The sequence below is a fragment of the Setaria italica genome, chromosome I (genome assembly GCF_000263155.2).
Source record: "Setaria italica strain Yugu1 chromosome I, Setaria_italica_v2.0, whole genome shotgun sequence".
In the NCBI taxonomy this organism is placed as follows: Eukaryota; Viridiplantae; Streptophyta; class Magnoliopsida; order Poales; family Poaceae; genus Setaria; species Setaria italica.
The window spans coordinates 28,120,190-28,138,916 of NC_028450.1; the positions used below are offsets into that span (position 1 = coordinate 28,120,190).

The 18,727-nt window shown below is 47.8% G+C and overlaps 4 protein-coding genes across 4 annotated transcripts; 2 read left to right on the top strand and 2 right to left on the bottom strand.

The window, feature by feature from the left end:
* The first annotated feature begins 353 nt into the window (after positions 1 to 353).
* On the top strand, positions 354 to 1,959 carry LOC111256099 (zinc finger BED domain-containing protein RICESLEEPER 1-like). Its single transcript, XM_022823676.1, has 2 exons — positions 354 to 1,547; positions 1,637 to 1,959. The coding sequence occupies exons 1-2, from the start codon at positions 547 to 549 to the stop codon at positions 1,656 to 1,658; spliced, it is 1,023 nt and encodes a 340-aa protein (XP_022679411.1). The 5' UTR covers positions 354 to 546; the 3' UTR covers positions 1,659 to 1,959.
* A 464-nt stretch (positions 1,960 to 2,423) lies between these two features.
* LOC101781120 (formin-like protein 16) lies at positions 2,424 to 3,760 on the bottom strand. Its single transcript, XM_004952671.4, has one exon. It carries the CDS (start codon positions 3,533 to 3,535, stop codon positions 2,795 to 2,797), a length of 741 nt encoding a protein of 246 aa, XP_004952728.1. The 5' UTR covers positions 3,536 to 3,760; the 3' UTR covers positions 2,424 to 2,794.
* Positions 3,761 to 4,172: 412 nt separating this feature from the next.
* On the top strand, positions 4,173 to 7,723 carry LOC101780717 (pentatricopeptide repeat-containing protein At1g09900). The gene is made up of 2 exons (XM_004952670.3): positions 4,173 to 6,045; positions 7,129 to 7,723. The coding sequence occupies exon 1, from the start codon at positions 4,222 to 4,224 to the stop codon at positions 5,923 to 5,925; it is 1,704 nt and encodes a 567-aa protein (XP_004952727.1). The 5' UTR covers positions 4,173 to 4,221; the 3' UTR covers positions 5,926 to 6,045; positions 7,129 to 7,723.
* A 74-nt stretch (positions 7,724 to 7,797) lies between these two features.
* LOC101780316 (probable protein kinase At2g41970) lies at positions 7,798 to 10,155 on the bottom strand. Its single transcript, XM_022829502.1, has 7 exons — positions 9,675 to 10,155; positions 9,303 to 9,556; positions 9,050 to 9,176; positions 8,699 to 8,972; positions 8,472 to 8,604; positions 8,294 to 8,380; positions 7,798 to 8,196 (listed from the first exon to the last, which is right to left on the bottom strand). The coding sequence occupies exons 1-7, from the start codon at positions 9,757 to 9,759 to the stop codon at positions 8,065 to 8,067; spliced, it is 1,092 nt and encodes a 363-aa protein (XP_022685237.1). The 5' UTR covers positions 9,760 to 10,155; the 3' UTR covers positions 7,798 to 8,064.
* Positions 10,156 to 18,727: the final 8,572 nt, after the last annotated feature.

Sequence of the window (18,727 nt, forward strand, 5' to 3'; positions counted from 1 at the left end):
ACTTTGAAGTCTCATGTTTCTTCTGTTTGTTTTACTTTTGATATTTGGTCAGGGAATGCCAAGGAGGACTACCTTAGTGTTGTTGCACATTTTGTTTCTGCTGATTGGGAATTAGAGAAGAGAGTCATTGCTCTTAGGTTGATTGATTGCTCCCATTCTAGTGTTAACATTGCTGAGCATATTGAACAAGTTATTTCTGAGTTTGGTTTACTGGATAAAATTTTCTCTATCACACTTGACAATGCTTCTGCTAATACTTCTGCCATGTCCACACTTATTCCTAAATTTGTTGGTTATCTAGGTCCAGATCCTGAACCTCTTGATTCTGATTCTAATTCTAATAAAACACTTATTGGTCTTTTGCATCAATGTTGTGCATGTCATATTATCAATCTCATAGTCAAGTCTGGTTTGAAGAGGATCAAGGCTTATCTTGAGGCTTTTAGGACTGCAATCTCTTTTTTGAACTCTTCTAATCAACGCATTGCAGCTTTCCATAACTTCTGCATTGTCAAGGGGGTACGCCCTCGTAAGTTTGGTTTAGATATGGATGTGAGATGGAATTCTACATATCTCATGCTCAAACATCTACTACCTTATAAGACTGTCTTTTCTGTCTTTATTTCTGCTCATTATGTGCACAATGGCCAGCCACTTCTGACTGAAAATCATTGGGTAATTGCTGAGAAAATTTTGCTATTCCTTGAAATGTTTTATGATTCCACTGTTGCTTTATCTGGTGTTTATTATCCAACAAGTCCTTTGATGTTGCATCATATTATTGAGATTGCTGGCTATTTGAATGGCCAAGATTCTGATCCATTGCTCAGAAATATTGTTGTTCTCATGAAGCTTAAGTTTCTCAAGTATTGGCAGAACATACCTTTGTTGTATTCCTTTGCATTCATTTTGGATCCTAGAGCCAAGGTGAGAGGTTTTCATAATGTTCTCCAACTTCTTTCTCAGACAGTTGGTGTTGATTACTCTTCTTATTTCATTGAGGTAAGAACTCAATTACATAAGTTGTTTAACAAGTATGAAAACAAGTTTGGTGCAGTTCGATCGCAAAGGCCCGCTCAACCTTCAGCTGCTACTGGTAAGAAAAGAACAGCATGGGGTAAGATCTTTGGTGGTCCTGGTTCATGTGGTTCTCCTGTTCTTTCATCTACACCTCCTATATCTCCTACTTCAGAGCTATCATCCTACTTGGACAGTGATACTATTACTTGCTATGACGATGACTTCAACATACTTAGTTGGTGGCATGAGCACAAGCTATCCTATCCTATTTTTTCCATACTTGCTAAAGATGTTATGTCTGTTCGAGTTTCCACTGTTTCTTCGGAATCTTGTTTTAGTCTAACTGGCAGGGTGATTGAGGAGCGGCGCCGACGGTTGTTGCCGGAGACGGTGGAGATGCTAACCTGCCTCAAGGATTGGGAGTTGGGAGATGCAAGGGCCCAACATGATGTTGAGAAGGAGGTCAATGAACTGGAGGAAACTTACAAAAGCCCCTACCCAGACATGGATGAAGGCCAAGCTAGTCAGTAAGTCCATTACTAACTCATCTTTTGTTCATTTGTTAAACACTTTCAATTGCAAACACTAATGTTGTTGGCCTGTTGTGCACCTCTAGGCCTACCCCAGGAGCAAGCTGAACTGTTGGAGGGCTGGAGGATGAAGCTGAAGCCTGTTGCCTGTTGGACTTGGACTGTTGCGGTGTTGCGTGAATGCCTGTTGGTGTTGGCTTGGCCAGTTATTCAAAGATGTTATGTCTGTGTGTGTGTCTCAAACTCTCAATGTCTGTAGACTGTAATGTTGAATTGAACTAGTCTTGAGCTGGCTGTACTCTTTTTCCCTTCCTAGGGTTTTCTCACAAGGGTGAGTTTTTACATAGGAATATTTTTAATGAGGCAGCCAACACTTGATCACATAGATCAAGCGTTAACAGCTCTAATAATTCCTTTATTATGATTTCTGACTTTCTGTGTCACTATGTGATTGTGTCCATGTGATGAATGTGTCATGTGTGATTATGCCAACCCTTGATTAACCTTCTATTTTGATTTTTGAATGTTTGATGAACTTGAAAATTTTAGATTGTGAATCAGTGTTTCACCCTTATAAGGTGAAGTTTTTTTCCTCTTGACGGGCTGTGGGCTGGCCCGACCCGTAAAAATGGCCGGGCTCTTCAGACCGGCCCGGCACGAAAAAGGCCTCACGGGCCCGTGCATGGGCCGTTGCCACGGCCCGTGGGCTGACCCGGCACGGCACGACGGGGTTACCGTGACGGGCTAGGCCCGGCACGAAAACGAACGGGCCATGCCGAGCCCGTGTCGGACCGGGCCGGGCAGCCCGAATGGACATCTATATCGGCAAGAGCCACCTCCGCGTAGAAGCGTCAAAAAAAAAGAAACGGCGGATGACTGGAAGCTTCCTCAGTTTCAGGCGACTGGAAGCTAGGAGGCTTGGGGGACAAAAACAATTCAGTACTGTACATCTTTAAGCAGTATGCCTCACAGACCGCGCCCCGCGCAAGGACGGCGAACTATACAGAAGCAGCCGGACACTGTACGGTGCCATGGGTGGAGAGGCAAAGAACCCAGCAGGTGATGCTCCCCCGTCAGCTCACCCAACAACCGTGCAGGCGACCGCGCACGAACCATTCATCCTCCACTCCATGGAGGCCGCAGGAATCACCACGAGAACGTGCAGCGCACGCCCGCTTGGTCGCTCCTCTCGGTCTCGGCCGGATACCACCGGTGGACCGGCGGCGGCGCGCGCCGGTCGGCTACTACGCAGGCGTCGACGACGACGCAGCCGCCGCCGCCGCCTCCTCCTGCTCCACCCGATCCTCGGCCTTGCCCGGGGCCGCCGCTCGGCGCAGCTGCCGCGCGCGCACGCACAGGAACGCGCCGAGCGCGACCTGCATTGCGACGGCCACGCCGGCGAGCGCGATCCCGAACCTCATGCCGAAGTTGAGCCGTCGCCACCACGCCGACCTCACCGGCGGAGGACGGCGCGGCGGAGGCGGAGCGCGGTGTCGCGGCCCCGGCTGTGGCGTGGCGCCGCGGGGCTTGCTACTGCCGGGCACGGCATGCTGCGGCCTCGGCTGGGGCGGGTGGCTGAGCGGCGGCGCCGGCGCGGGTGCCGGGGACGGCGAGCCGGCAGCAGCGCCGGTCAGGGGAAGCGAGGAGAGAAGCAGCGGGACGAGCAGGGCGGCTGCGGTGACGGTCAGGGCCCGAGCTCTCGGGGACTCGCTGCCTCGCGGCGCCATGGGGGAGGCATCGGCTGCGCTGGAGCTGGAGCTGGAGGTGGAGGCCGCCTGTTCTTGGAGCTGGAAACGGATGTGGACACGGGCAATGGAGTTATGAGCGCAACACGGTTCTGGGTTCCAGCTTGTGGTGCCGCGCGGCGCCGGTCGCCATCGCGCCCGACGCGCCGTGTGGGGAAGGCCTGCGCTGTCTCCTTGCTGGTGCTGGTCCGGGGGAACGAATGGCTGCCGCTGCGCTGGCGGGTTCGACCTCCCTGTCATGATGGCGATCTGCCCTCCTGCTGACGGAGCCCCTCCCCTGTCCTGCTTCCACCGCCCAACGGACAAGTTTATGGTAGAGCGGAACCTGAAAGCCGTTAACACTGGCCGATTTGGAGCTTTGGTCTTTGGACACTGTCCTCACAAACACGATGGAGATGATAGCTCTACGCCGTACTGTCACGTACTCCCTCTGGGTATAAATTAAAGAATATGGCTTTGTACTTTTTGTATATCGATGCACTACTTCGATCGTTAATTGCTGCTCTAAAATGTATGCAAATGTCTTAAAATTTTCGGACTACTTTTCAAAACAAACCTATTTTTTTTACTGGAAGGGTGCTAAATAGCTGCTTTGAAAGACGAAAAAAATTTAAGAACGTACATAATGATTTTTGTTCTATTTGTGTAAGAAAAACTTTTTCGGAGCAGGTACAGGCCCACCACATTGTGACGAAAACAAATGACACAGTTTCAAGCCCATCGTCTGGTCAGTTTCAACTTTCAATATGTCCTAGTGAGACAATGACACAGTTTCAAGCCCATCGCCTTAGTCGCACTAGAACTAAGGCCCACTAACGCTGTCTAATAAGGCCCATAACACGCATTACCCTTACCCACCAGTCTCTTGGACTCGCTCTGCACCGACCTTATCGTCGCTGGCTCCGCTTCCGCGTCGCCCGACACCGATGGCCGCCGCGCCTACGCCCGCCGCACCGCCGTCCCCAATGTCCGCCGCCCTCCTCACCTTCCCCTCCTCCCACTCCTACCCTTCCCTCCCCGCGCCGCCCAAGTCCCCAGTCCCCAGGACCCCTCACCTCCACCTCGTCCCCCGCGTCGCCGCATCCCCCGCCGCCGCCGCGGCCACCCCGCACCGCGCCGCCTCCGCTACCTCCGCCACCGACCGCCTCCGCACGCTCGTCCGCCGCGGAAACCTCGACGATGCGCTCCGCCTGGTCGACTCCCTCGCGGGGCACGACCCGCCCTCGCGCGCCGCGGCGGGGCCCTGCGCCGCGCTCATCAAGAAGCTCTGCGCCTCGGGCCGCACCGCCGACGCGCGCCGCGTGCTGAGCGCGTGCGTTCCCGACGTCATGGCCTACAACGCCATGGTGGCGGGCTACTGCGGGGCCGGGCAGCTCGACGCCGCGAGAAGGCTCGTGGCGGACATGCCCGTGGAGCCCGACGCATACACCTACAACACGCTCATCCGTGGCCTCTGCGGCCGCGGCCGGACCAGCAACGCGCTCGGGGTGCTCGACGATATGCTCCGCCGCGGCTGCGTGCCCGACGTCGTCACCTACACCATCCTGCTCGAGGCCACCTGCAAGAGGAGCGGGTACAAGCAGGCCATGAAGATCCTCGACGATATGCGCGCCAAGGGGTGCGCCCCGGACCTTGTCACCTACAATGTTGTCGTCAATGGTATCTGCCAGGAAGGCAGGGTTGACGACGCAATGGAATTCTTGAAGAACTTACCGTCGTATGGGTGCGAGCCGAACACAGTTAGCTACAACATTGTGCTGAAGGGCTTATTCACTGCGGAACGGTGGGAAGACGCCGAGGAGCTCATGGCTGAGATGGCCCAGAAGGGCTGCCCTCCGAACGTGGTAACATTTAATATGCTCATCAGTTTCTTGTGCCGTAGAGGATTGGTTGAGCCCGCAATGGAAGTTCTTGAGCAGATCCCCAAGTATGGATGCACGCCTAATTCATTGAGTTATAACCCACTTCTTCATGTGTTCTGCAAGCAAAAGAAGATGGATAAAGCAATGGCGTTCGTGGATCTGATGGTGTCCAGGGGCTGTTACCCGGATATCGTGTCGTACAACACTCTGCTTACTGCTCTATGCCGCAATGGTGAAGTAGATGTTGCTATTGATTTGCTTCATCAACTCAAGGACAAAGGCTGTAGCCCTGTTTTGATTAGTTACAACACTGTCATTGATGGCCTTACTAAGGCTGGCAAAACAAAGGAAGCACTAGAATTATTGAATGAGATGATCGGCAAAGGGCTCCAACCAGACATCATTACATATTCAACAATAGCTTCTGGTCTCTGTAGGGAAGATAGAATTGAGGAGGCGATCACAACATTTTGCAAAGTGCAAGATATGGGCATAAGGCCCAATGCAGTGCTGTATAATGCTATTCTTCTTGGGCTCTGCAAAAGGCGTGAAACATACAATGCTATTAACCTGTTTTCTTACATGATATCGAATGGCTGCATGCCAAATGAATCGACTTACACCATATTGATTGAAGGATTGGCTTATGAAGGCTTGGCAAAGGAGGCAAGAGAATTGCTTGGTGAATTGTGCTCTAGAGGAGTTGTAAATAAGAAATTTATGAAGAAAGGAGCCGTTAAGATGCTAGATGGACCTACACAAACTTAGTGATGATCAGTTGGCTGGTGTACATAAACATGAGATTATGTGTTTGTGCATCTTTTGGCAGGGGAATTTCTTGACAGCGCAATTGTGATATCTTAAATGATTCCACTTTCTTATTAGCATGTGAGTTCCTTTTTACTCCCTCCATCCCAAATTATAAGTCATTCCAAGAATCTTGGAGAGTCAAAGCATCTCAAGTTTGATCAAAATTATAGAGAAAATTATAAAGATTTATGACATCAAATAGGTATACTATGAAAATATAATTGATGAAGAATCTAATGATACTTAGATGACATCATAAATGTTATTTTATTATCATATAAATTTGGTCAAACTTGAGATACTTTGACTCTCCAAGATTCTTGGAATGACTTATAATTTGGGATGGATGAGTACAAATTTTCAGCATAGAGCCTACTCCGTTTTTAAAATGACTAGAAAATTGCTGGCATAGCTTCTTTTATTTCTTGTGCATGTCATCATGTTTGGCATAGTAGGTACCTTTGCAATTCTATAAAGTTGGTTGACTCAGGTTTAAATGCAAATTGAGTAAAAGAAATTTTACAACTTAGCTACTGCTTGGAACCAGAGATCCAAATCTGAATGCATTTGTTATATAAGATTTGAATAAAGATGAGTCATCCAGATTTCCCATTTCCCATGGGATTTCTGGAACTATGAAAATTAGCCAATAGCCAGAAGTGTGATTCAAAACCTCACTTTTCAGTGGATGCTCTTCCTGCTTGGGCTGGAAGGCATATTAAACTGTCAGAATCAGCTTCTCTTCCACTGAAATATGATGACACTGTGTCTGTGTATCATTGTACCTTAACTGGCATAGAGCAAAACAGCCCATGATATCTATTATGCATTATGACAGTTGCTAGGAATTAACCTGAACCTTTATTTATTTATTTATTGTTACTATTGAGGGAAGGGCACAGTATGTTCACCTCTGCCATTATGATCCAATTTCAAGACATCTCTATAGTTTCTGGGTAATCAATAAGGACTAAGGAATCAAGTAACAAATCACTGACTCAGTAGTCAATCCTCTTACGTTATGTAGGAATAACCTTCATTACAGCATGTATTACTTTTCAAAATTTACTGACATTTTTTTCTTCAAGGAAAAACTCGTGTGTTTTTATCCTTTTCGCCATTTTGCTGACCTGGTTTTACCTTCCTCTTATTCTATTACAGTGTTGAAATGCTACTGGGAGGCAATTTTCTTGGATTGAAATCAGAAAGTGCTCAAACATTGACCCTCAGCAGCTGTAATCTGGTCGCATGCTTTTTTTTGTAGTGTGAACATGAGCCTTACGCATCGGTCAGCAGCTGTAATCTGGTCGCATCTGCAACGCACTAGGGCAATATGCAAACAGCTGATGAGCTTCTAAGTTTTGAGACTGCATGTTCACTATATGTAGTAGTTTTTCCAGTCGCAAAGCTAGTTTTGAATTTACATAAGCTAGTTTTGAAGTTAACAGAGTTTGCTCTTTCTGACGAGTTTCTACTTCGTCATAGATCCAAGCAACTATATTATGAAAACCAGCCAATGGGCTCCTGCTCTGATTTAGTTTCATTCTTGTGTCTCTGGCTGTATTTCATCTGGAAATATTGCAAGATTGCCCTCCTCTCCGTGATCGAACTCAGATGGTGTCATATCAAAAGATGTGCTGGGCAATGCTTGTCAAGTGTTTTAGAAGGAAGCCAGGAAAGGGCAGTTGAACATACCAAGGTGTAAGCGTGTAACAGGACAATTGCACATATTATTCAACACACCAGTTGGTACTTAGCGGGCTCTTCTTTTCTATGTGATAAGAAGGATGTGGAAGTCTTGCCAATTTTCTAGCTGGAAACAGCATTGACTTGCAAAAAAAATGCACATGTTATGTCACACTCACGAGACATACAAAAAAAACACGCTAATTCAGCGTACCAGATTAACATTTTACAAAATTCCCCTATATGTATCCTGCAGTACTGGCAGATAAGTGGCTTTTTACAGAAGCATAGGCGCTGGACTGATGGAGCAAGGATGCGTGGTTCCTTAAAACATACATTTGCAATCAGAAACAGAGGGGAACCAAGTTCAGGAATCAGCAATGTGCAAGACTAATACTCTCATCCGATTGATCAGGATTGTGGCGCTGCTGGAGCGGCTGGTTTGGGAGCATTTAGAAGAGGCTGGATTGCCTTCACGACGATGGTCATGTTCGGTCGGAAGTCGGATTCATACTGAACGCACAACGCTGCAACAGCTGCCAGCTAAAAAATGAAAAAACATCAGTGAGTCCCTGTAGCATATCTGGCAATGCATTCCTGAAAACAGATGATCCATGCGTGAGAAGTTTTTCTTGTGTACCTTTGCGACAGCCTTTGGAGGGTAGTCGTTGTTGAGCTTGGGATCAACACACTGCTTCACTTTATCTTCACTCAACCTTGGAGTGGCCTACTCGCGCGATTGTTAAGACATTCAGAGTCATCAGGAGATTGGCATTCTGCATATGAGTTTCAAGAAGGGGATGAACAAAAGATATTACCCAAGTAACAAGACTTTGCTGCCCTTTCGGCATGGTGTGATCGACCGGTTTCCTTCCTGTCAGTAGCTCTAGGAGAATCACACCAAAACTGTATACATCACTCTTTTGGTTGATTTGGCCCGTCATAGCATATCTGAGAAAATGATTCAAACACCAATTTGAGTGAGGCTAATGCTACAAAAGCAGGGCGACAAATTGTTAGCCAATGTTATTCTGCATCGTCTTACTCTGGGGCATGGTATCCAAACGTTCCTAGCACACGGGTCGAGTGCAACCGGGCAGCGGTGTCGGTCCCCTGGTTGGTCAGGTTGAAATCAGCAATCTTGGAGCTGAAGTCGTCGAATATAAGAACGTTGCTGGACCGAATATCTCGATGCACAATCGACGGCTGGACTTTCTCGTGGAGGTACTCTAGCCCTCTCGCCGCTCCGTAAGCTATCTTCACTCGCTGCAACCAGTTCAGGACCGGACCGGGCTCGGCACCCTGAACTCCTTTCTTCCCTGCGCAACAATCCTGGAATCAATATGCCGTCTCAGCAGATCAGAGCTAGTGAAATCAGAGGAGACGACGTACACACCGTGTAGTATGTTATGCAAAGAACCCATGGTGGCAAACTGATAGGCCAGCATGCGGTTGCCATCCTCCAAGCAGTACCCCATGAGCTCGAGGAAGTACTCGTTCTTGAGCTTGGAGACCATCGCTATCTACGGCGTAAAGACGATCGAGGCAAGCAAGAACACAGGCAGCGTTAGGGAGGAGGATGAACGATAAGGACTCTTGCGTTGTCGTCGGAAGGAAAGAAGATGATGCACGGTGATCGAGGTACCCACCTGCGCGGCGAAGTCGGAGTCGGAGTCCTGCGATGCGCTGGTGTCGAGCTTCTTGATGACGGCGGCGCGGCCGTCGCTGAGCGTGGCGTTGTAGACGCGGCCGTAGGAGCCCTCGCCGATGAGGGCACGGTCGCTGAAGTTGTTGGTGATCTTCTTGAGCTCGTCGAAGGGTATGGCGGGCACGTCGATGCTGACGGGCTTGGCGGGGCCCCCAGGCCTGGGCGCGCCCGGCCCCCTCGGCCCGCCTCTGTTGCCTGCATCCATCCATGGATCAAGAAGGAGGCGGCGGAGGTGTCAGATCAGTGACGCGATCGAGCTCATCGATCGACAACACGTGCGTGCGTTACGCGAACACGATGACTTGTACCGTACCGGGGGCGTTGGCATTGGGTGGCGGAGCCGCCTGGTTGGCCGGCGGGCCGTAGCTGTCCTCCTCGGCGCCTCCGCAGCAAGACATCTCTGGCTCCTCTCCTCCTCCTCCTCCTCCTCCTCCTCGCCGGACTGGATGACGACGATGCGCGGGGTTGATTTGGGGGCGGTCAGCAGATCATGCCGCATGACCTGGATTCATTCGCCATTTTGTGCCCCAGCATCACAGGACAGATGATCACATTCTCTTATCAGAGAGAGGAACAGCACAAATTATTTGATTTGCTAACGAAAAGAAATCGAAGATCGGAAACGGATTCGTTGATGGATATGATCCCCAGATCGAGAGAAATCGGCAACAAGCAGATCGAGGATCCAGAACCAATGCGGACATGCGTGATCGATGGTGGAAATAAAGCTAGCTCATGAATTACCTCCCCAAAAGCAAGCTCCGGCGGCACCTACGAGCGAGAAGCAGGGCCGGAGGGAGCGCGGGAGAACAGCCGCGGCGTTGGTGCCTGGCCGCGGGGGTAGGGTGGAGAACGATGAAAGATTAGTGGTGGCGAGCGGTGGGAGCTCCCTTTTTCCGCGGGAAAGGAGGCGTCCCGCCCGTTTTAGGGTGTGTTTGGTTGCATGCATCACATGATGCATGCATGGATGATCCTGGATGGGGTGGTTCAACCAATTTGCTTGTACCATATGGTTCACTCTAATTAGTAGAATAATATATTAAGTGGGATGGTCTCATCCTGGATGAGTTGGTCCAATTCACCCAACCAAACAAAAGGATGATTATTATTTTGAATCATTTCATACATGAATCAAATGATACAACCAACCAAACACACCCTTAGCTGCTGGATCGATCGATCCGTCGCCCCGGGCTGGCGCGCGATCCAACTTGTTTCCTTGTGCACGGGCGCCCCTAGCCGCTATTGTTGGCAGGGCGTGCGGAGCAGAAATGCATTGCTATAATTGGCCGTGCAGCCCGCAGTCCGGCACGGAGCTGTTTTTTTTGCCCCGGCCCGTGACACTTTGAACTCGGGCTGGCTCAGCCCGGTGGCTCGTGCTGGGCGTAGGCTAGCACCTCAGCACGGCGAGCAACACGGCTCGGCCCGCATACCAACGGTCAGCCCGTAGCTAGCCTGTATAAGCCAACGGTCGGCGCCAGTCTAACCCGGTATCCTGGGAGTCATATATAACTCCTCTCGGCGGCCTCCTCCCCTCACAAACCCTAGCCTTCCCATCTCCTCCTAGCGGCCGTCCACCCTCACCTCTCTCGCTGACTCGCTCTCGCTCTCAGCTTCGGCTCTTCTGCGCCCGCCGCTGTCGCCCTCGCCTCTCTCCCTCTCGTCTCCGGTGACAGTGAGATCTCCGGGTCCTCCTCTCCTCCTCGGCTCCTTCTCCTCCCACTCCTAGTCCTGCTCTCCTGTCTCGTCCTCCAAGCCGCGGAGCAGTGGAGGTCTTGCTCGCCACCGTTGGCCTTCGTCCTCTCGCAGTCTCCCCTCTCGGTATCTCGTCCCGTCGTCCTCACCGACTCCAGGCTCCGGCTGCACAGGTAACCCTAACTCTAGATCTTGATCCTGAATCCTGATGTTGTTCTCGTAGTCGTAGATCTAGGGTGTCTGAGTTCTGATCCTCTCCTTCTTCTTGCAGGTCTCCAGTGGGGGCCCACGCACCGTTGAGGGACGGAGTTGCCGAGGCGACGAGGTCAACGCTAGAGGGTTGTCGCCTGCCGCACGAGGTCGTCATGATGGATGAGAACTACACCATCAACGATGACCTCAGGGATTGTGTGTTGCTAGGTGACAATGAGGCGACCTGGCTGCCGGAGCTGTAGCAATCTTCGGTAGCTTTGCTGCTCCCATCACTGTGGATGCTGGTGCTTCTACTGGAGATGCTACCGAAGGTGGGTCTACGACTCCGACGCCAGCTTCTACCCCATCTTCAACGTCGACTACTTCAACGGGCACTAGCGTCCGCAAGGGTACCAAGCGGTGATCTGCTGCATGGAACGACTTCGAGGAGTTGTTTCAGGAAGGCACCAATGGTAAGAAGGTGAGATATGCCAAGTGCATTCACTGTTCTTCTATTCTCACTGGGTGTTCTTGTGCTGTTACTGGGCATTTGCTCCAGCATCAAAAGATGTGCTTGGCTAAACAAAATCATACTGCTCTAGTTCAGTCTCGACTTCAGTTCAATTTTGATGGCTTTATCCATAATTGGGAATATAAACCTGATGTTGCTCGTAAGGAGTTGTGTCGTTTAATTGCTAGACTTGATCTACCTTTTGGCTTTGGTGAGACAGAGGCATTTGAGGACTACATTCAGCATGCTCACAATCCTCGTTTTGATAAAGTTTCTAAGCAAACCACTAGTAGAGATTTTACCAAGTACTTTGTTGAGCGTCGTGCTTCCCTGGCTGAATGTTTGAAGTCTTTTGTTTCTTCTGTTTGTCTTACTTCTGATATTTGGTCTGGCAATGCTAATGAAGACTATCTTAGTGTTGTTGCACATTTTGTTTCTCCTAATTGGGAATTAGAGAAGAGAGTCATTGCTCTTAGGCTAATTGATTGCTCACATTCTAGTATTAAAATTGCTGAACGTATTGAAACTGTGGTTTCTGAATTTGGTTTGAAGGATAAGATTTTCTCTGTCACACTTGATAATACTTCTTCTAATACTTTTGCCATGGCCACACCCATTCCCAAATTTGTTGGTTATCTTGGTCCACACCCTGAACCACTTGACAAGAATGACAAAGATCCTGATAAAGCATTGCATAGTCTCTTACATCAGCGTTGTGCATGTCATATTTATAACCTAATTGTCAAGTCTGGTTTGAAGAGGATAAGTCTTATCTCTAGGCTTTTAGAACTGCAATCTCTTTTTTGAACTCTTCTAACCAATGCATTGTTGCTTTCCATAGCTTTTGCATTGTCAAGGGGGTACGCTCTCGTAAGTTTGGTTTGGATATAGATGTGAGATGCAATTCTACGTATCTCATGCTCAAACACCTACTACCATATAAGAGCACCTTTTCTATCTTTATTTCAGCTCATTATAGTTTGCACAATGATCGGCCACTACTGAGTGATGGCCATTGGACAATTGCTGAGAAAATTTTGCAGTTCCTTGAAATGTTTTACGATTCTACTATTGCTTTATCTGGTATTTACTATCCAACAAGGCCTTTGATGTTGCATCATATTATTGATATTGCTGCTCATTTGCATGGCTAAGAGACTGAGCCATTGCTCAGAAATATTGTTGTTCCCATGAAGCTCAAGTTCCTAAAGTATTGGCAGGACATACCTCTGTTGTATTCCTTTGCATTTATTTTGGATCCTAGAGCCAAGATGGGAGATTTTTATAATGTTCTTCACCTTCTTTCTCAGACAATGGTGTTGATTTCTCTTCTTATTTCAATGAGGTAAGAATTGAATTATATAAGTTGTTAACAAGTATGAAAACAAGTTTGGTGCAGTTAGGCTATAGAGGTCCTCTCAAACTGCAAGAATTATTGGTAAGAAAAAATTGCATGGGGTAAGATCTTTGGTGCTCCATCTAGTTTAGGTGGTTCTCCTACTCTTGCATCTACACCTCCTACATCTGCTATTTCTAAGTCGTCAGCCTACTTGGACAGTGACACTATCACTTGCTATGACGATGACTTCAACATACTTAGTTGGTGGCATGAGCACAAGCTATCCTATCCTATTCTGTCCATACTAGCTAAAGATGTGATGTCGGCGGTTGTTGCCGGAGACGGTGGAGATGTTGACCTGCATCAAGGACTGGGAGTTGGGAGATGCAAGGGCACAGGATGATATTGAGAAGGAGATCAATGAACTGGAGGAAATATTCAGCAGCCACCGAGAGCGAGATTAAGGGCAAGCTAGTGCAAAACAGTAAGTGTGTACATGTTCAGTTCTGTTCTTCTATTGCCTGCCATGATTCATTGATTCCTTCTACTAGAGTAACATACTGACATGATTAATATTTTGTTCCTACTTGCTATGCCTCTACCAATGCCAACTAATCAAGAGCAAGCTAGAGTCATGGAGTGTGGCCTGTGGAGTTTGGAAGACTACTGCTCTAGTGTTCTTAAGTTATCTTGTGCCTTTATGATCATGTGATGTAATGTTGAACTTGAACCATTGAATTTTTCTGAGCTGGATGTACTCTTTATTCCTTTCTAGGGTTTTCTCACGAGATGCGAGTTTTTACCTAGGAAGGTTTTTAATGAGGCAGCCAACACTTGGTCACATAGATCAAGTGTTGAACTAGCAATAGCTCTATCTATATAATTATGTCATTCTGTGTGAAATGTGAATGCGTGATGAACTTTGATTCTGTGAATTTGTGTTGTGTGATGAACTGATTGTTGAATTGATCTTTATATCTGAGTTCAGTGTTGCATTTGAATTTGCTAAAGTGTTTTTAGCATCCACGGGTTGCGGGCTGACACGGCACATGAAATTGGCCGTGCTCTGCGGGCCGGCCCGGCACGAAAAAGACATTGTGACCCGTGCTTGGATCATCGGTGCATCCCATGGGCCAGCATGGCACAGCATGAAAATGGCCGTGCCTTGCCGGGCCTATGCCGGACCGGGCCAGACGGCACAAATGGACAACTATATGCATTGCTAGATGTATCAGCGACCGCGGAGCTTATCGCCACTGCATATTTCGTTTGGGGATCTAAAAAGGACCCCACCTTGCATGCACGCATAGAGTTTTTATATTCGGTTGGGACCCACAGTGGTCAAAGCCAAATTTGCCTAGGTGGGAGGAAATCAGAGGCACGTCCAAACATCGCAGCCTGTCACCTTCTAGCGGTGCGGACGCATATAGGAGGGGGATTCAATTGACTGTTTGTGGGGCCGATCTTCACAGAGAGAGAATTGCTTGTATGTGATTGCTGATGTCATCCCACATGCAAAGAAAGTTTCAAAATAAAAAAATCATAAATCTCAAATGAAACATCCAAATTAAATTACAATTTCCTCTCAATAAACTTCCTTCATGCTCCTTTTTCCTTAAAGACACGTAAGAGACATAATGTAATAAAGTGAGGGGGCACATGCCCCCTCCCATCCTCTACTAAGTACCACGATAGCTGTAAAAAAAAACCAATGTTTCTCCTACGACGTCAACAAAAGTTAAAACACCAAAAAAGAATGTGTGCATAAATTTTTCGCAGTTATCCAGCCTTATGCCTTTCCATCCGATGACGTGAATAATGCAGTCACTCACCCCAAGGTAGGCCTAGGATAGCATTTATTTTATATTTCTTCATATGTTTCAATATTTCAAATTTCTTATTATGTTATTTTTGCAGACAAGGTAAGAACTATTTCAAAATTTTCAAAACTAATAATTTAATATATATTTTTAAAAAAACTCAATTCAACAACTAGCATAATCCAAATTTTTGATAAATTATATCATTATTTTATATGAAAATGTCAATTTAACCAAAATGGTAAAATAATGTGTTCCAAATTTTGATTCTGTTGGAAAATATTAAGGATAATGAAATTCATACTTTGGATTTTTTGTATTTAGTTAAAAAATATGACGGTCCAAATAATTCGAAAAACATAGTCTTGATTTTATGGAAAACAAAATACATTTTGAGTTTTCGATTCAAACTTATTAATCACACACGCCACATCTCCAATGAAATTGTGCCACATACCATACATATGGCTGATTGGTTCGCAATCCTATCTCATTTTAATCATCCATATTTTATTGCACTAATTTAAGCAAATATTAAAGGCAGCGAAAGCATAGATTTTATCAAAGATGTATATAGGAAATCCAATTTTGTTTTTAGGTTATGTGCCGTTGTGCAACAAAAGTACCAATGAATAATCTCATTGCATATACATGTAGAAAGGGGAATCCGTTGGGGTAAGCATTTCAGTGACGTCGAGGCACATCTTCCTTAATGTCTTGGCGAAGATAACGTTGAGGCCGCTTCCGCCGTCGATGAGTACTTTGGTTAACTTTGAACCTGCCACAACTGGATCCAGGACTAGTGGGAAATAGCCTGGTTGTGAAAATTTTGTCCATTGATCTTTTCTGCTGAAAGAAATTGGAACTTCTAACCATTTTAACGGTGTGGGGTCCGTTGGCTCAATGGCCATGATCTCCCTGAGTACGAGTTTGTTAGCTCGCTTGGATGCAGTGCCTGGGATACCGCTGAATATGACGTTGATGGTTTTTGAAGCTGTCTGGAATCGCCGTCCTCATCTTCATCGTTGCAGGCTTTATTTTTACCCTTATCTTTGTTTTTGGTGTACTCTTCAGGAGTTGGTGGTGCGGGTAAGTCTTGCATGACTCGGCGCATGCTGTAGCAGTCTATCGCCGAGTGCTTGCTAGTCGGATGCCATGGGCACTGCTTTTTGAGTAGCTCTGTGAAGGTTGGCCCTTCGTCGTTTCTGCGGTGCCCCTTTTTTCCGGAGCTGGTCATGGCGGCAACGATGTTGTCGGGCTTCCTTTTGCGATTGTGATTACTTGGATAGGAGTTCCGAGCATCGTTGTGCCGAGTTCTATCTGGTTCATTGTTGTGGTTGTTGTCACGTCCTCGGTTACGGTGGGAACCGAACCGTTCTCGCTCTTTGTCTTCTTCGTCAGCCCACTATTGCACCATGACTTTGAGTTCTTTGACATCGGCTGGTCATCGGAGACCGAAATCTTGGTATGTTCGTCGATCATAGAGTCCATTTTGGAAGAACTCAATGACGTCTGTTTCGGAGATGTCAACTATGGTAGCCTTCTTTTCGAAGAACCGTTGCAAATAGTCGCGTAAGGTCTCGCCCTCTTTTTTCTTAATTTGTCTTAAGTCGATTTTGTTGCCTGGCCTGGCCATGGAGCCGGCGAAGTTGTTGGTGAAAGCCTTTGTCAAGTCTGCCAAGAATCAATGTACTTGGGTTTTAATGACTCGAGCCAGGTCAGTGGTGCGGGTTCCATGCATATGGGGAAAGGTGTCGTTATTGCCCCCGGCTGCTTGGACGGCTAGCGAGTAACAACGTAGCCATTGAATTGGGTCTTGCTTGCCGTCGTACTTGGTGATTCCGGTTGGCTTGAACTTATCGGGTAATTTTGTTTTCATTACCCGGTTTGTGAAAGCAGGAAAATGGTTGTAGCTGTCGACTTCCCGTTCGCGCCGACTGTTGATAATTTGTCGCAAATCACTGAAGTTGGATATTTCGTTGTTCTTCCGAGTAGGGCGGATGCTTTTAACCGAGTTGGTGCAGCTGACCTCACCAATATCTTTATGTCGCGCAGGAGCTTTATGCTTGCTTGGACCTTGGCTGTGTTGCCGAGGTTGGTTGACTGCATCATCGTTTCGTGGGGTGGCGTTTTTGTTTGCAGCTCCCCTGCTACCTTCTTGATGAGATGTGATACGAGGAACAGACGGGATTGGTGATTCTTTGTCGAGTAGCTTGTAGGCTTGCTCCGCAAGTTGTGCGATCAGTCCGTTGCCGCGCTGCACGAGTTGAGCTGTGGCTTCGTTGTCCCTATCCTGAGGCATCAACGTAGTTAAAAGGTTGATTGAGGCGATGGCCGCGAGTGGAGTATTGTGCTCCTGAGCCTGAACTGCGTTGAAAGCCCTTTCAAGATTCGTAATGGGGATATTTGTAGCCATCAACTGTCGTCGCTCGACTCGAGTAGCATTGCGCGCCCTTCGTTGGTTGCGCTGCTCGGAAGTTTCACCGTGAGGGGCGTCAGCAGTAGATTCATTTTCGGAGATGTTGTCGATTTGTGCTAATCGCCTGGGGGTTCTGTCCTGGCTAGTACCCGGGTTGTTATTCTGAGTAATAACAAGTATTTCCCTGTCTGGGTAGTAGCTTTCAGAGCTTGATGTTGCAATTTTTGTGTAACTTTCGTCACGGTTGAGTGGAATGCCTTCTTGATATGGTAAGTTCTCTATATGGGCGACTAGGCGCGAGTCGTAATCACGGTCGAGAAGAGGTGGTGTCGAAGTTATTACCAACCTTTGGGCTGGACCAGATAATGGTATCTCTGGTGAGTAGGATGAGTTGGAGTCAACATCTTCGTCATGCCCGAGTTCGACTCGGGTTCGAGCAAGAAAACCTTGGTGGACTTTGGTTGCATTGCGGAGTCCGTGCGGGAACCGCTTTGAAGTCGAAACCGATTTGGATGCTGACTGGGGCCGTCGAATCCGAAGTAGTCCAAGGCGAAGTCGAATCCGACGCGTAGTCGAACTTGAACTCATTGACTTTGAAATCTTGATTTTTTCTGGTCAGATTTTCTGGTTTCTTCTCCTGAGTGTCGACGATCTGGCGCCGGAAGGATCCCGAGCCTTCGGCGACGCAAAACCAGGATCCAAAAACGAAGGTGGCGCCAGCTTCGATGAAGAAAACGGGCCTGATGATGACCTTCGTCATTGAGTTTGCGCTGAGAAACTCGACGAAGCCCCCTACCTGGCGCGCCAGCTGTCGGTGTTTTAGACCGGCAACCCGCCTAGGGGGTACCCTAGGTGGTCTTTTATGCGGTAAGGATCGTCGAGAATCAAGGAATCAATGGTGACGCAAGGAACACGATTTAGACAGGTTCAGGCTGCTAGATCGCGTAATACCCTACGTCCTGTGTGTTGGTTTGTATTGAGAAGATGTCTGTCTGTTCGGGTCTTGAGATGTATGTTGACGGGGGTCCCTGCCCGGCCTTATATACATGGGAGGGCAGGGTTACAAGTCTGAGTCCTAGTCGGGTACTATTACAGAGCTCTACTCGGTATTGGCCCAAGTAGTTTTCCATAAACGTACAAGACTAATCCGAGAAGGATACGCCCATCCTTGTTCTGATCTTGTCCGAGTATGTCCCTTGGTGGGCCGTCCAAGGCCTACTCGTAGACCTGGGGTGTATGCCCGACAATACCGTATTTGCACTCGTCCTACTCATAGACCGCTTGTTCCTCTTGTTTTGGGGTAAATTTTTTGGACCCTGCTTGTGTCGTTCCATGCGGTGACCCTCCTTGTGGCAAACACTATAACGTGAATTCACCTTGTCTTGGTTCA

Coding starts and splice junctions, on each gene's coding strand:
- LOC111256099 (XM_022823676.1), top strand. CDS start 547: ATGGATGTGAGATGGAATTCTACATATCTCATGCTCAAACATCTACTA. Junction 1,548..1,636: donor GATGAAGGCCAAGCTAGTCA/GTAAGTCCATTA, acceptor GTGCACCTCTAG/GCCTACCCCAGGAGCAAGCT.
- LOC101781120 (XM_004952671.4), bottom strand. CDS start 3,535: ATGACAGGGAGGTCGAACCCGCCAGCGCAGCGGCAGCCATTCGTTCCC.
- LOC101780717 (XM_004952670.3), top strand. CDS start 4,222: ATGGCCGCCGCGCCTACGCCCGCCGCACCGCCGTCCCCAATGTCCGCC.
- LOC101780316 (XM_022829502.1), bottom strand. CDS start 9,759: ATGTCTTGCTGCGGAGGCGCCGAGGAGGACAGCTACGGCCCGCCGGCC. Junction 8,973..9,049: donor TTTGCATAACATACTACACG/GTGTGTACGTCG, acceptor ATTGTTGCGCAG/GGAAGAAAGGAGTTCAGGGT. Junction 8,605..8,698: donor TTTGGATACCATGCCCCAGA/GTAAGACGATGC, acceptor TCATTTTCTCAG/ATATGCTATGACGGGCCAAA.